The sequence below is a fragment of the Ursus americanus genome, chromosome 28 (genome assembly GCF_024610735.1).
Source record: "Ursus americanus isolate L20-20 chromosome 28, mUrsAme1.1.p, whole genome shotgun sequence".
NCBI classification, from domain to species: Eukaryota; Metazoa; Chordata; class Mammalia; order Carnivora; family Ursidae; genus Ursus; species Ursus americanus.
Genome location: NC_142154.1, coordinates 16,087,906 through 16,104,072, shown reverse-complemented (window position 1 = coordinate 16,104,072; position 16,167 = coordinate 16,087,906). Strand labels below are relative to the sequence as shown.

At 48.1% G+C, this 16,167-nt stretch overlaps 1 protein-coding gene across 3 annotated transcripts in view; it reads left to right on the top strand.

Moving 5' to 3' along the window:
* LOC123790800 (protein FAM169B-like) overlaps positions 1 to 16,167 on the top strand; it is a 352,586-nt gene that overhangs the window by 28,135 nt on the left and 308,284 nt on the right. For all 3 annotated transcript variants that reach the window (XM_087856692.1, XM_045795420.2, XM_045795418.2), the window contains exon 4: positions 15,967 to 16,052. In XM_087856692.1, coding sequence (XP_087712818.1) covers positions 15,967 to 16,052 — 86 coding nt within the window. The remainder of the gene's footprint in view (positions 1 to 15,966; positions 16,053 to 16,167) is intronic.

Sequence of the window (16,167 nt, the reverse complement as noted above, 5' to 3'; positions counted from 1 at the left end):
TATCACCACACGTAATTTTCACTATCCCTAAAGGAAACCAACCTGTCTCCCCTTAGGTATCACTTCCTTCTGCCCACCTCTGCTCCTCAGCCTTAGGCAATCTGTTCTGTTTCTATGAATGTGCCCGTTCTGGATATTTCGTATGAATGGAATCATGCAATGGTTGTGTCTGATTTCTTTCACTTAGCATGATGTTTTCAAGGCTTGACCATGTTGTAGATGTTTCAGTAGTTGATTTATTTTGTGACTCAGTACCATTTGATTGTACGGATGTCCTGCATTTTGTCTCTCCGTTTATCAGTTGATGGGCATTGGGGTCGTTTCTACCTTTGGGCTATTGTGAGTAGAGCTACTGTGGAAATTCATGTATAAGCTTTTGTGTAGGTAGGTATGCAGCTATCTTTTCTAGTCAGTGTTTTTATTTCCCTCGGTTAGGTCCCCAGAAGTGCAGTTGCTGGATCATATGGTCAATTTATTTTAAATTTTGTGAGGACCCTCCAGACTGTTTTCCACAATGGCTACTCCAACGTCTGTTCCCACCAGTTGTGCACGGGGTTGCCTTACTCCACTCCTCACCAGTAGTTGTTCTTTCTTGTCTTTTTGATACTAGCCGTTCTAACAGATACGAGGTAATGTCTCATTATTTTGGTTCGCATTTCCCTGATGGTTAGCGATAGTGATCCCTTTGTCACGTACCTGTTGGCCGTGTGTGTGTCTTCTTTGGAAAAATGTCTATTCATATTACATGTGTCCTGAGACCCCGTTTCCAATGTGCGGAGGGGGTGTTTTCCCACACAGCACCAAGTAATTCTCCATATACCAGCTGAGTGTTACACTGTTCAACTCAATGGGTTGAATTCTGAGTGGGTATTATACCCATTTAGAATTGAGTTGAATGGTATACCCATTCATCTCAGTTCTGACACTGTCTACTCAGAGGTAGATGGGACAGGGCAGAGGTAGATGGGTCCTGAGAAACACAAAAGTTTAAAACTTTTATTCTGCTCAGTTTATCTGTGTTTAGCTGCTTATGCTTTTGGTGTCATATCTAAGAAAACTTTGCTCGTTGGAAGAGTTTCTTCCCTCCAGTTAGAGGAACTCTTCCTTGCATCAGATCCCACGGGGTAAGGGTTTGGTCCTACAAGACTCTCCCCACCCCCTTCAGGCACTAGTTGCAAGCCCAGACGGCTACCTGGACCTCTGACCAACTGGCTACAAACTGGAGGTTCCCACGACCTTCTCTTTGACTTCAGATGCCAATTGAACATCTAGGCTGTTACCTGTGCTTCAGACCGCCCGGCTGTAAATCAGAGTTGCCCACTTCTTTAGTTTGATTTGTTTGCTAGAGCGGCTCACAGAACTCAGAGAAACATTTGATGTGCTGGATTACTGGTTTATATCAAAGGATGGAATTCAGAGCAGCCAGATGGAAGAATCGTGTAGGGCAAGGTACGGGGAAAGGGCGAGGAGCTCCTCATGTTCCCCAGCCTGGGAGCTCTCTGAACCCTCTTCTTCATGGCATGAACATGATAGATTAAATCATTGGCACTGGCAACTGATTCGACATCCACCCCCCTCTTCTTCTCCAAGGTCAAGGTGATGGGAATGAAAGTTCCCAAGACTGATCACATGGCTGGTTCTCCTGACAACCAGCCTCTATCCTTAGAAGCTCTAAAATTTACCTTGTTAACATAACAAGAGACACCTTTGTCCTGTAAGAAATTGCAATAGTTTTAGAAGCTCTGCCAGACACGGGGGATGAAAATCAACTATATATATTCCTTACTATAAATCACAGCATCACACGGATCTGCTGCCCATTTGGTAAGCGGATTGTTTATTTTTTTTTGCTGTAGAGTTGTAGGAGTTCTTTATATATTTTGAATGCTAATCCTTTATCACATATATGATTTGCAGATGTTTGCTCGTATTTAGTGGGCCGCCTTTTCATTTTGTTAATGGATTTCTTTGCTGTGCAGAGGCTTTTCAGTTTGATGTAGTCCCACTTGTTTATTTTGTTTTTGTTGCCTTTGCTTTTGGTGTCAGATCCAAAAAAAAATCATTGCCAAGACCAATGTCAAGGAGTCATTGTGGTTTTTAAAAAATGTTATTTATTTTATGTTTATTTTTATTTTTTAGAGTCACTGTGGTTTTGATTTTCATTTCCCTGATGACTAATGATGTTGAACATCTTTTCAAGTGTTTATTGGACATTTTTATATCTTCTCTGGAGAACCATCTATTCAGACTCTTTGCCTGTTTTTACATTGGATTCTTTGTGTTCTTGTTTTTGAGTTGTAAGAATTCTTTGCATATTCTGGATACGAGATCCTGATTAGATACATGATTTGCAAACATCTTTTCCTGTTCTGTGGGTTGTCTTTTTACTTTTTTGATGGTGTCCTTAGAAGTACAAAAGTTTAAAATTTTTATTACGCTCAGTTTCTCTGTGTTTGGTGGCTTGTACTTATGGTGTGACATCTAAGAAAACTGCTTGTTGGAAGAGTATGTCCCTCTATCCAGTTAGATGAACTCTTCCTTCTGGCTATTTAGCTCATGTTGTTTAATCTTCTGAAGGTGTGCGTTCTTTCTTTTTTTGTTTTAAGTTTATTTACTTTATTTTTAAGTAATCTCTCCACCCCCACGTGGGGTGCCAACTCACAATCCCGAGATCAAGAGTCTCATGTTCCACCGACTGAGTGGGCCAGGTGCCCCTGAAGTTGTGCATTCTTTATTTTTAAATCCAAGTAATTAAAAATAAATGCTGTTTTTTTTTGTTTTTGTTTTGTTTTTTTAAGTAGGCTCCACACCCAAGGTAGAGCCCACAGTGGGGCTTGAACTCAGGACCCTGAGATCAAGACATGAGCTGAGATCGAGTCGGCTGCTTAACCTACTGAGCCACCTAGGCGCCCCTTAAAATGCTGTTTTTTATTTTTTTTAATTTTTAATTTTAATTTTTATTATTTTTTAAGATTTTTATTTATTTATTTGACAGAGAGAGAGACAGCCGGCGAGAGAGGGAACACAAGCAGGGGGAGTGGGAGAGGAAGAAGCAGGCTCCCAGCGGAGGAGCCTGATGCGGGGCTCGATCCTAGAATGCCGGGATCACGCTCTGAGCTGAAGGCAGATGCTCAATGACTGAGCCACCCAGGCGCCCCAAAATGCTGTTTTTTTAAAAAAAAATTCATGCAGTTATTATACCACTGAATGTACAGCCCCACCCGTTATTTAGCATACGTCTCTACTTCATCCACAAGAAGACGTAAAGAACTTTCGTGAAATGCGTGCTGGGAATTAAGAACGGAGGGAAATCTGGCTAGTGAAATTAAGATTACTTATGTTTAATTATTTTCCTAACACTAGCTTGGAACACTTGTCAGAAAAGGGAGTGAGGCCAGTGTGCCTTCCTTGGTCTTGGTGAATTCCTGCTGATTTTAAATCCAATCTTTGTTTTCTAGGGTCGTTATGGACCATCTTTCATAATTCACTCTAGACTGTCATTAGGAGGGGAACCAATGCCTGGTTCCCAGATCTACGTCTTTCCCTCACACACTAGGATAGCACTGGTTCATTCTGGGGTTTTCTGGCCTCCCATGCTCTCAGAGATTAAAGGTTACAGCTCTAGGATCACGTTTGCAGGACTTTCTGGCCCCTGGGACATAAATTCACTGTGTCTAGAGACTTGAGCTTCTTTGAAAGTAGCCAGTGCACCCCTCTTGCCTTTCCACTGTTTCCGGTTGCCAGCCTTGCTCCTAATTTGGCGACTCTCCACCTTCCCAGTGAAGATAGTCCTTTGTGACCATTAGAGCATCTGGCTAAGGTGTGTTCCTCCCTCCACATTCTCCCCTCAAAGTTGAGCCAGCCTCCCCAGGCTGCTCATTCTATTTTCCAGAATATTTTCCCAGCCTGCCCAGACTTACTCAGTGCTCCAGCCTTTCCCATGTCATCTTAAAGGATTGTGCTGGGCCTGGGGACCTGTCCTTGGTTATGAGAGGCCGTCCATCCTCCATACTTGTTCTTTTAACCTCTGACCCTTTCTGTTGGAAGGTCTCTCTGCAAGGTCCTGGGCCACATGTGTAGTTTTCCTAGATGATCTCTACCTGTTTTCCATGTTAGGAAACTTCTCAGATTTTTTTTCAGTGCTTTTTCTGTTAATTATCTGCTCCGTTGGTTGTTTTTTTCCCCCATATAAAGCCCAGTGGTCAGATGATCAGAGGGGATGATGAAGAATGTCCAGAGGCTGATTAAAAATGGCAATTTATAATTAAGTCAAATGAAGGAGAACTAATGCCACAGTGCTACAGAAGCTTCCAGAATAAAGGGTCATTTGGGTCTTGCTGGGTGTAGGGAGGAGCCAACCGTGGTTCTTGGTAGGGATGTGGTGATCTGGTCAAAATAAGGGGCAGGAATTCTCTACTGTCTATTTCCTGGGACCTCTGGTTCTCTCTCCTGGTATTTGGGCTCACTGGTGGTCACGTAGTGGTCACAGAGGCTGCTTCTCTGCCCTCCAGGGCTGGGGGCTCTAGACCTGAAGGTGTACCTGCAGAGACACAGGGCACCCGGAAGGTGACCCCCACCACCCACTCCCAGCTGCTCCCCATCTTGGAGGGTCTGGCCGTGACTCACACCAGTCCCTTCTTTGAATATTTTGAAGTTTCCTTTCACAGAACCTTCTCGTTATGCTCCCGGCCTTTAGCTGCAGGGAGGCCATGCTCAGGGCAGGAAGAAAGGATGCCCTGGGGATGGGTGGGTTCTGAGGCTGGAGACCTGGGGGTCCTGTTTGGATCTTTAGCCCTTTGCAGAGTGCCTGACACATGACCAGAAGGGAGGATGAATGGAAGGACAAGCCAACAAATCCTCGGGAGGTGGTTAGCACCCAGTGGTGGGATGCTGAGGGCTTGCCTGGCAGGGAGGGCACAGGCTGGAGACACCGGGGAATGACAGGATTGGGGGTGGATTGCAGGTGCGGGGAGGAAGGGCTGGGAATGGCTCGGGTTGCAATGGGCGTGGCAGCAGTGGCAGCAGTGCGGGGTGATTTGGAAGGAAAAATTGGAGCTGAGGATAAGCTGAGCTCATGTCCAAAGGGTCTGTGGGACCTCAAGTTGGAGGGAGGGTCTGGATGGGGCCCCCTGCCCTGGGCACACGTTCAGTGTGGAGCACATCACTTCGTAGTTGGTTCCCCGTGGCTTTCCTCTCTCTGGTCCTTCCGTGTGGCAGATCTTCTTAGGTGGATGGCCAGTTCTTTGGGGGGGAGGGGGCCCTTCCTGGAGGGTGTTGCCTAAATTCCCGTTAGCTCCCCGTGCAGGGCAGACAGCCGTGCACAGGGGAGGTGGCGAGGCTGACAGAAAGCAGGATCCTTCTGGGGAAGGCAGACGGAGGAGAGATTGTTTGCTGTCTTCACCACATGTTGACTTCTCTGATTAGAACATCTATCCCCCTCGCTCGCTTCCAGGACGTTTTGTGACCAAGCGTAACACTCATCCTTCAAATTGCTGCTAATTTATTTACAGTTTTTGGTGATTGCATGTCACGTGCAGCCTGAGAAAAACAAGCAGGGAATCAAAAAATGATGATTTTTTCCTGGAAAAGCATGCCCATGCTAGGCCTGCAGCGACAGCAAGAGCCAAGGCAAACATTCAGATGAAACTGGAACCGCTGCGGAGCCCGCCTTCCCAGTGGCTGTCGTGGGTCGGTGGGATTGCGACACACCGGGCCCGAGTCCACGCCGACTCCGGGCTGCCTTCGGGGCAGGTGGGTGGGGGGTCGAAGGTGGGGGGTCAGGGTTGGGAGGTGTGCCCCTGAGCTGCCTGGAGGACTTCAGAATTGGGGAGTTCTACCTGGGACGCTCCTCACCCTTGAGCGTGCTGTCCAGACTTTGGGGTGTGGGTCAAGGAGGGAAGGCCCGAAGGTGGGGGTGGAAGGGCGCCATGAATTTCTGACTCCCAGAAAGGGACCCAGCTAGGGCAGCTCCTCGTCCTGAGAGTGCCTTAAAGGGAGAGGCCTGGCCTCCTGGCGGGGGGAATGCACGGGGCTTAAACACAGCTCTGCTTAGCAGAATGAGCCTGTCAATCTGACCCCATGGAAGGGTGATTCTATGTCTGGTCAAAAGCAAGCGACTATGGGGGGCGGCGGGGGAGAGAATTGCAGGCCTGGTAAAGTCTGGATTTCAGCGTGAGGAGAAGTAATTGCAGTTTTTCTGCTTCGAAGGTGAGGTCCCCACAGACTCAGGAAACCAAATATCCAGGGACCCCCTGGTTAGCAGGCATCCCGTTGCTACAGCCGCCCATGATTGTGCAGACATTGGCTCTTGGGTTATTTTCTTTGTTTTCTTCTTTAAAGATTTTATTTAATTATTTGACGGTGGGGGGGAGGGAGGGAGAGAATGAACAAGCAGGGGGAGCAGCAGAGGGAGAGGGAGAAGCAGACTCCCCTCTGAGTAGCGAGCCCGACGTGGGGCTCGATCCCAGGACCCTGGGATCATGACCTGAGCTGAAGGCAGATGCTTCACTGACTGAGCCACCCAGGTGCCCCGGATTTGGGTGTTTTGAGTCTGTGCTTGCCTTTTGGGTAATGCAAAGGTCAACGTCAGCCCAGGACGGGTCCCTCCTCCTACCTTCCATGTTGGTGGAGTCCCACTTACGTGGGTTTGACACTTTGCGGGGAAAGCGTTCTGGCCAGGAATGCAGCTTCAGGTTAGACACCTGCTCCTTCTGGCCATGAAGGCGACCCCCAGGTTCAGGAGGACCCGAGTTCATTTAAGCCAGAGGAGCTCCGTGCTCGAAACGGAGGGTTCTGTTTTCCTTGGGCAGAGACGGAGGCAGATTGAAGAACTATGCGCAGTGACAACATCGTGTTTTGGGAACACATGTTGGCTATTGTTTGGGGTTTTCTTCTTTAGTCCCTGTTAATTTATGGCACTTACTGTGAGTTGGATTTCAACGTAGGGGAAAACAGCATCCTGCAAACAAAGACATGTCATTCTTACCAAGGGACCAATGGTATTTGCAAAACAGGGAAGGTCCAAGGAAAATATTTCTAGTGCCAAAGATGGAGCCATTGTCTGGGGGCGGGGGCGCGTCTGGGAGGCATCTGAGGGTTTTACCAGTGCGCTTTGGGCTGTCTGCACCTCTCTCTGCTTCCCTGAGTCCTGAGAAACTCGTGGCGCTTGACTTGGTCCAGCCTGGGGATTTCAAGATTCCTTTCCTCGATGTACTAGCTTTGGCCGCGGGCTGCTTTCTGCTCCAACACCTTGCAGCCCAGCTGTAGCTCAGGACCCAAGCACCCCCATCTTGCCCCTCTTCCCTGAGTTACCATCGAGACTCATGAAAACAAAATTGCTTAAGGCAGGAAAGGGCCGGGAACCACAGGGAGGCTGTTGCGAATATACTGCAAACCAGATGTTTCTTTCTCCATGGCAGAGGCGCCCGAGTTCATGGGGCATCTGGGGAAGTGTTTTCCTTTAAGGAAGACATCTGTATGGAAATGGTAGCCCGAGTAATGCGATGTGACAGTTGCTATGTCAACTTGCGTATTTTCCCCTCCCCTTAAATTATTGACCGGCTCGCTCAGTGTTGCATAAAAGTCATGCAATGCCTTGGAATGTGTTTATGTGCTGTCCTCTGCCAGAACTTTTCAGCGTTTGTTTTTTTTTTCCCCCTATGTGTATTTTGCTTTTGGGAAGATGGCCTGTCACTTTGGTTTAACTGCGCTCTTTTTTTTTTTTTCTTTTTGTTGAACTACATATTTCTTAAATTTGTAACGGGGCAATCAATGGCAGCTTAGACTCCAGGGGAGCCATCAAGGTGGGGCGGGGGCTGCGCAGCAGGGGACTTAACGGCCTTTCAGTTGTGATTGAAGACGTATAGACCAGGGACCAGTACTGAACCACTGGGAGTTAGTGCGAGGAGCTAAGATATATGTGTGTCAACCCTTCCATCTTTGGTTCCCAGTATGGTATGGGGGCAGGGACCTTCTCTGTGTCTCTGCTCAGCTCTGGGCTGTGTATCCAGCTGCCTGCTTGGCTGCCCCAACCTCCCTGTCTCTAACAGGCATTCAAAACTGAAACCTTCACATCACCATCTTTTTTGTCTTCACTTCTTCCTGGTGAAGTCACCTGCATCTTTCACTCAGGCTTGAGACCTGGCTGCCACCCCAGCCCGTCTCTTCTGCCTTAGACCAGTCCGATTCCCAGGGGATGTTTTCTCTCCCCTGGGCATCTCCCTCCCCTCCAGCATGACTGCTGGAACCAGCCCCTGCTCACTTCTTGTCTGGATCACCACAGCCTCCCATTTGTCCTCCCTGCCTCCAGCCTCACCTGAAACCATTCTCTACACCCAGGCAGTGAGATTCTTCCCCGATGGCCTTTTTTTTTTTTAAACTTCAGTGGGGCTAATTCCTCCTACCTGGGCATAATCCAACTGTTCTCTTTCTAAAACACCACTCTGATTATGTCTCTCATTGGTCAGACTCTTCCAGAGACTTCCTACGAAGCTCATACCTCAGCCTGGTCCCCACAGCTCCCAGCTGCGAAGCCCAGTCTGGCTCAGGCCTTTTACTGGCACTCTGTCCCAGCCCTCCAGAAAGACTGCTGTGGTCTGAATGTTTGTGTCCCCCATAAATTCATATGTCAAAATCCAAACCCCAGTGTGATGGCATTAGGAAGTGGGGTTTTGGGGAGGTGCTCTACCCTCATGAATGGGAATCAGTATCCTTACCCAAGAGACCCCAGAGGGCTCCCTTGCCCCTTCTGCCATGTAAGGACACCACGAGAGATAAGCAGCCTGGAACTTGGAAGAGGGAGGGTTCCTGCCAGAACCCACCAGCTCATGCTGATACTCTGATCTCAGGCTTCCAGAACTGTGAGAAATGCTTCTGCTGTTCATAAGCTTATATATGTCTATGATATTTGTCGTGCAGCCCAAATGGATGAACATACAGCCCCCAGGGTGGGTGCATGATTGCCACTCGGGTCTTGGAGGTCATAGTGTGCGTAGTCTTGGTGCCAAGTACAGTGCCTGGCACCTGTCAGTGCTCAGTAAACGGCTGACCCCGCCCCCTCCCAAAGGGCAAAATGAAATCCTCAGGCATCGACTGTGGTAAGGTCTTCCCGTGCTGATCTCTCCTTTCTTGTCACAGTGTCTTGGCTTGTCTCTTCCTCAGCCTTCATTTCTCTTTCCGACTCTGTGAGCTTTCATGGGGGCCCGGCCTCCGGCTCTGTCCTCTTGCCTCTCCTTCCTTGTCCATTCCTTCACCTGGAGCTTGGGGGCTCTGGAACCAGCAGGACCCCGTTCACATCCAGTCCCGGTGCTGCTGCTTGTTGGCGCATGACCTTGAGCAGGTTTCTTGACCCCTCTGAGTCTCACCTGGACGCAAGAATAGCTGTGGCCAGCAGGGACCGAGCTCCTGCCCTTGGCGCTGTGCCAGATGCGTGGTGAGTGCCTGCACCTGTGGTTGTGGTAAGCACTATTGTTTTAAAACTGTAACTGGGTCGTGTCCCTTTATTTCCAAACATGGTGGCTGGCGGTGGTCTGCAGAGTAGGGCCCTTGAGTCCTCCCTGACGGGCCTGCCCCCTGCTCCCTGCACCCTCCTGTCCTTACCCTCACATCTCTGAGGCCTGGTGATTTTTTTTTTTTTTTTAAGATTTTATTTGTTTATTTGACAGAGAGAGACAGCCAGCGAGAGAGGGAACACAAGCAGGGGGAGTGGTAGAGGAAGAAGCAGGCTCCCAGCGGAGGAGCCCGACGTGGGGCTCGATCCCAGAACGCCGGGATCACGCCCTGAGCCGAAGGCAGACGCTTAACGACTGCACCACCCAGGCGCCCCGAGGCCTGGTGATCTTAAGATCTCTGACATCTCTGAGGCTCTGTCCCCCACCCCACCTGGAGTCCCCTTTCCTGCCTGGGCCTGACTCATTCTTGAGGCCTGCTACGGGCACCTTCCACCGAAGACTGTCCCGACCCCTCGTAGGAATGCCTGCTTCTTCCTCTCTGCTGTGCTGAGCGGAGCTTACTTTCTTCTGCTTCACATCCCAGGCACTGTCTCCTCCTCTGAGCTGTCATGTCTTAAGCCAGAGTCTAAATCTAATTCCTTGAGTGGATGTATTATGTGCTTTGTGCATCCTAGTCACTCAACCTGTGGGTCCAGTGGGCAGGAAGTGCTTCCGAGTTGTGACCTTTGGAGGGTCCGTGTCCCACTGGGGAGCCTCCTGCCGCTGTCCCCTGTGCTGGAGCAGATGAGGAGGGATGCCAAGTACAACCACACATGCGCAGTCGTCCTCCCGGACATTGCTGATCCGTCCCAGTGCTCCGTCCTCCTTGCCGACCTGGAATGTGGCCTCAGAAGCTGCAGGAAATCTCCCCTCTTGTCATAGCCCATCCTTCCGAGGTGACAGGTGACAACCAGCTCTCCCTGCCCCATGCTATGGAAACATCATGTCAGCTTCTCAACAGTGATTGCTTTGTTTACTGATTGATTATGAAGAGCGTGTTTAAATAAAAAAGGAGTTAGCTCCTTTAAGAAATCTTAGTAGGCAAGAGAGAAGGTTTAAAAATTTTGTTGGGGGCTACTGGGTGGGTGGAAGTGTGTGTCTTAATCAGGCATGATGTGTGCCCACAGCCTTGGAAGGAGAAAGCGAGGGATACGGTGGTCAGCTTAACACCCCCTGATAGAAAAAGGAGCGGGCGTGAGAAAATGTGGTGGGCGGAAACCTATATCCACTTGAGGACAGCAGTGGTCAAGCTGGGGGAAGAAAGGCATTTCCATGCAAACCAGAGCAGAAAGTTTGGAATGGGAGTTCCCAGGAAGAGACCGGAAGGTTATGAAGCAGTTTCCATTGTCTCACTGACAAAAGGCAACATGTAACAAAGGGTTTTTCATACTTCTTCGAAATCCCAGAGCACACTTGAAGCAAGTGGAGGAAGTTTCTGGAAATGACCGACAAGCTTCAAACACCTTAGGAAAAGCAGTTTGAGGAGGTAAGCTCTTTCACCTAACCTGTGTAATGACCAGGTGAGAGGATGTTCTGGTCTCCACTTGACAGGTGGGGGACTTGAGGCTGGGGAGGGGGTTAAGGTCACATAACTAGTAAGTGGAGAAGCCAGAATTTGAGCCCCATCTGGTTCTGAGGTCTGTAGTCTTTACCCTACATGAGTGCATGGGGCCATATCTAAATGCTTAATGTCATCTTGTTCTCTGCTGGCAGTAAAGTCCATTAAGGATTGGTGAATGGACGAAGCTCACATTTTGTTGAGATGGTGTTTGTGAAGGGTGAGAGGTCTGTGTCTAGCTTCATTTCTGTGTGCGTGGATGTCTACTTGTTCCAGCACCATAGATTGGAAGGACTTTCTTTGTTCCATTGTATGGCCTTTGCTCCTTTGTCAAAGGTCAGTTGACTGTATTTATGGGGGACTATTTCTGGGATCTTCATTCTGTTCCATTGATCTTTTTGTTCTTTTCTTTCACCGAACCACACTGTCTTGATTACTGTAGCTTTATAGTAAATCTTGAAGTTGGGTAGTGTCATTCCTCCAATTTGTTCTCCTTCAGTCTCGTGTTGGCTATTCTGGGTCTCTTGCCTCTCCATATAAACTTTAGGGTCAGTGTGGTGATACCCACAAAATACCTTCTTGGGATTTTGATTGGGATTGCTTTGAATCAATAGATCAAATTGGGAAGAACTGACATCTTGACAATATTGAGTCCTCTTATCCATGAACATGGAATGTCTCCTTATTTAGTTCTTTGATTTTGTTTTTCAGTGTTTTATAATTTTCCTTGTAGATCTTGTACGTATTTTGTTAGATTTATACCTAAGTATTTCATTTTTGGGGGTGCTGATGTAAATGGTATTGTGTTTTTTCGTTTCAAATTCTACTTGTTCATCGCTAGTATATAGAAAAGCAGTTGGCTTTTGTATATTAGCTTTGTATTCTGAAACCTTGTTCTAATCAATGTTTGCAGCCCTGTCTTTCCATTGTTTAGGCCTCATTCCAGCTATCCCTACTGTTGAGATGCCCTGAGCGTGGCCTTGGGCTTATAGAGCTCTGTGCCTCTGCTCACAGGTTATCCTGCCTGTAGTGCCCTTGCCTGTTGTCTCTGCCTGTTGAAACCTTACCCATCGATCCAGAACCCAAGCTGTCTGAAATCCCTGGGGATGCCTTCCCAACACCCCTCCACAGAATTGCCTCTCTCCTGTGGGTCCTGGTGACACGCTGGCTCCCAGCTCGAGTTCAGCACCTTTCAGGCCCCCGGCCGATACTAGAGCAGCTTGTTTATTGCAAGCTCTCTTCCTCTGTAGCCTGCTAACGCCCAGGGACAAGGATGGGGACTTACCCATCAGCCGCTGGGGGCCTATGACCGACAGCACTGTTCATGTGTTCAGGGACTCGGCTACGGGTAGTTGAATACAGTTGAGCAAGCTGAGCTTCAATGAAGCCAGGGCACTGGGACTTAGCCTTAGGGACCTCACTGTCTTAACTTGTTTGGGAAACCTTGGAGAGTCACAGAATAGAATCCATTACTGACATTTCTCTGTGGTCCACATCACCTGTCACTCAAGGGGGGCAGGGAAATTAAATTCCTGCAGCGAGGCTGGCTTTTAACTCACAATGCCCTGTTGATTGTTTTCACTACTGGACAGCCTTCTGCGAGCGTCAGGTCTCTGCTCAGGCCCTAGATGGGAGAGATCCTAGAGGAGACTGATCATTTTTTTTTCTTTTAAAACCACAGATGTATGGCTTCCGCTTTCTAACTCTTGGAACTCGCTGGCTTCAGGGTCTCAAGTGATGCCCTGAGGCTGGCTCTGCAATGCTGTCAGAGTCCCCAGGATTTGTCCTTTGTCCTTGCTGAGCTGGATACAGTCTCTCTCCCGGGTCTCTGCCATCATTCTCTCCTACTCTTTCCTCTTGACTGGATATTATGCTTCTCTGATCAAAAGCTGCTTGTTTCCAAAAGGCTGATTCTGTGGGTTTTTTTGTTTTGTTTTGTTTTTTAGAGTTGGTTTGGAGGACAATTTATTTTAGGCCTGTTAAATTTGATTGGACTTCCCCTTCATTGTTACGTATCCTTAGCAGCTTAAGATTCATTTTGAAAAAAAAAAAAAAAAAAAACAGTTCAATTTTGTGACAACTTGTGTGACTAATTAATGCTCTGCAGTACACTGTGAAACTTGCAAGGCACCACACAAATGCCACATCGTAACACGTGTCCTGTTTGAAACTGTCTTAGCAAATTGAACATCTGTATTACAGGAATACACCGTATTAGTAAATGGAACACCTTTTATCGATTCACCTTGTTAAGCAGAAAAATAATCCTTATGGCTTTATCAACCTCGTGTAAGTTCTAGTAGGTGCCATTTCGAACATGAATTTAATTGAGTCAATGAAGGCAGGTGTCAAGCATTTAATGGGCCCTTCTCTCTCAGCCAGCTCCATCAATTTTGGAACTATTGTTGATGATGTAATTCACCAGTGATGTGAAACTGACATAGTGGGTTAGATGCTATTGGTCTTTGGGGAGGAGGGGCTGGCTGGGCAGAGTTAATGCTTAATAACTGACCAATGTCCTTGTAACCTGATCTTTACAGAATTTTCTACTAAGTTCCTCAAAGAGCAGACAGAAATAGGGAAGAAGGTGGTAGCAAGCTTAACCTGATTGGCCCACAAAATTGGTTTTAAAGTCTTGAGCTTTATATAAATGTCCAAGTGACTGTTGTTTTCTGTTCCATGTTGTTTTCCTACACATCTTCAGCCAAAAAGATTTGACTGGAAAGGTGCATCTTTTTATTGTGTGGCTTTTGGACCCCTCAGGCTTGAGAAGCTGGTATAAAAATGGCAATTTTTTATAAAAGGGGGTAGAAAAAAGATACCAGAGGAGAAATTGTGGTACATCCAGACAGTGGAATAGTATTCAGTGCTAAAAAGATTCTTGAGATCTCTAGCCAGGGAAAGAGAGAGAGGAACCTTAAAGGCATATTACTAAGTGAAAGGAGCCAATGTGAAAAGGGCTACATACCTTATAATTCCAATTAAATGACATTCTGGAAAAGGCAAAAGTGTAGAGATAGAAAAAAAAAAATCAGTGGTTGCCAGGGGTGGAGTGGTGGTGGGAGGAAGGAGTTAATAGATGGAGACCAGAGAATTTTTAGGGCAGTGAAAATACTCTGTGTGATACCATAATAATAGATGCATGTCGTTACACATTTGTCCAAACCCATAGAACGTAGAACAAGAGTGGACCCGAATGTAGATTAGGGGCTTTGGGTGACTCTGATGTGTCCGTGTGGGTTCATCAGTTGTGACTAAGTTCCCACCCTGGAGCAGATGTTGACGGGGGGCGGGGGGGTGTGGGGAGGGTGGCGCTATATGTATGTGTGGGCAGAGGGTATATGGGAGGTCTCTGTATCTTCCCCTCAATTTTGCTGTGAACCTAAAACTGCTATAAAAAATGATCTTAATTTAAAAAAAAAACCATAAAACAACCAAGTAACTTTGGTGTTTAAATGGAATCCCTAAGCAAGGAAAGGAGGGTTGCCCAGCTGAGAGGCAAGAGGCAGAGGCCATGATTGGATTAGCCTTTGGAGTGGCCACTCGTAGGGATGGATCAGTGGGGGAGACTGAGGCAGGGGACCAGGTGAGGTGCTATCACAGTCTTCTGTGGATGGTGGCCAGGACCCTGCTGGCATCTGGGGCTGGGGAGGAGGGGATCGAGCCCATCATGAGGCGGCAGGTGGAACTGATTGATTTGGTGGCAGCGGCATGGGTGGGGCGGGGGGAGGAGGCAGAGCTGACATTTATCAGCTGTCACTGAGCACGTTTGGCACACAGCGCTCTGTGGTGGGTGTTTCACACCCGATCGTTGGAACTTGTCAGCCATCTCGGGTGATCAGTGGGGCAAGTCTGATGAGGAGTCTGGGGCTTAGTGAGGTTGAAGGTGTTCCAAGGTCACCCCTACACTAGCAGGAACCATGTCCAAACATGGAACGAGCAGAATCCACAGGCCTTAGGGACTGTCTAGACTGGGGGCGGGCGGGGGGGGAGGAGTTGGGGGGGGGGAAGAGAGATGTCTCTTCCTTCTCCTGCAGATCCAGCCCCAGAAACTCCTTATTCAAAGGCACCCCCACCACCCCTGCATGATTCACTCCATTTCCTAACAGCTGACTCATTTCTGGCCCCTGTGAGAGAGCACTGCACTTGGAGTCCATGGCTCAGGGTGGACCCATCTCAGGCCCTCCTCGCTGGCTGCCTTTAAGCTACTTTACCTCTCACAGTGTCAGTGTTGTCCTCAAAAAAAATGCCGGTGGAGGTTTCACTGTGAGAAGGGACCAAAAAAAAAAAAAAAAAAAAAAAAATCGTGGAAAAGAAGCCAGTGCCAGGCCCAGTGCTGAGAGCGAGAAGAAGGTGCTTGCGTGGCTCAGTTTTATAAGCTCCTGCCTTCAGCTCATCTTATGAGCCCAGGGTCTTGGGATCAAGCCCCATGTCAGGCTCCCTGCTCAGCAGGGAGTCTGCTTCTCTCTCCCCCTCTGCACCTCCCCCTACTCATGCTTTTTTTTTTTTTTAAAGAAGATTCTGTGCTCCATGCCCTTCAGAAATGTTGGATTTGACTACATGGGGAGTTTGAGTTGTGGCACATAACTGAGCGTTGAAAAAAAATGTAATTCTTTTCCATTGAATTTGTCCGTGTTGGTGGGTAGCGTTCTTTGCCCAATAGCATCGGGACACACACTCCTTATTTTGGAGGCGGCAGCGAGCCATCTGTGAAGACCTCTGTGAAGTCCCCTTCGGGTGATAGCGGTCACTCCGTCCTGGTCAGTGCTCTCAGAGAACTTAGCTCCAGAAATACCACCTGCTTTACCCACATGTGCTTGTCCTTTGCACCTTCACAGGGGCTGCAAGCTGTTGAATCGGCCTCTCTGGTGGCCGGCCGGCTGTGCACACATCCTCATTTTCTCTTGGCTTTGTCTTTAGTGGTGGCTGTTTACATAAAGGAATCCTGGTGGCCCACAGAAGACGTCCTACGTACCTCGGATCCTGCCAGAGAAGGTCTGATGAAGGTGAGGTGGTGTAGACGGAAATAGATATTGCAAAACAGGTTTTAAAGTCACTGTGCTTATTATCATGTTAATAATTGAAAGCAGTCTGCCTGGGGGGTTTGCTGAAAGGCAGTTT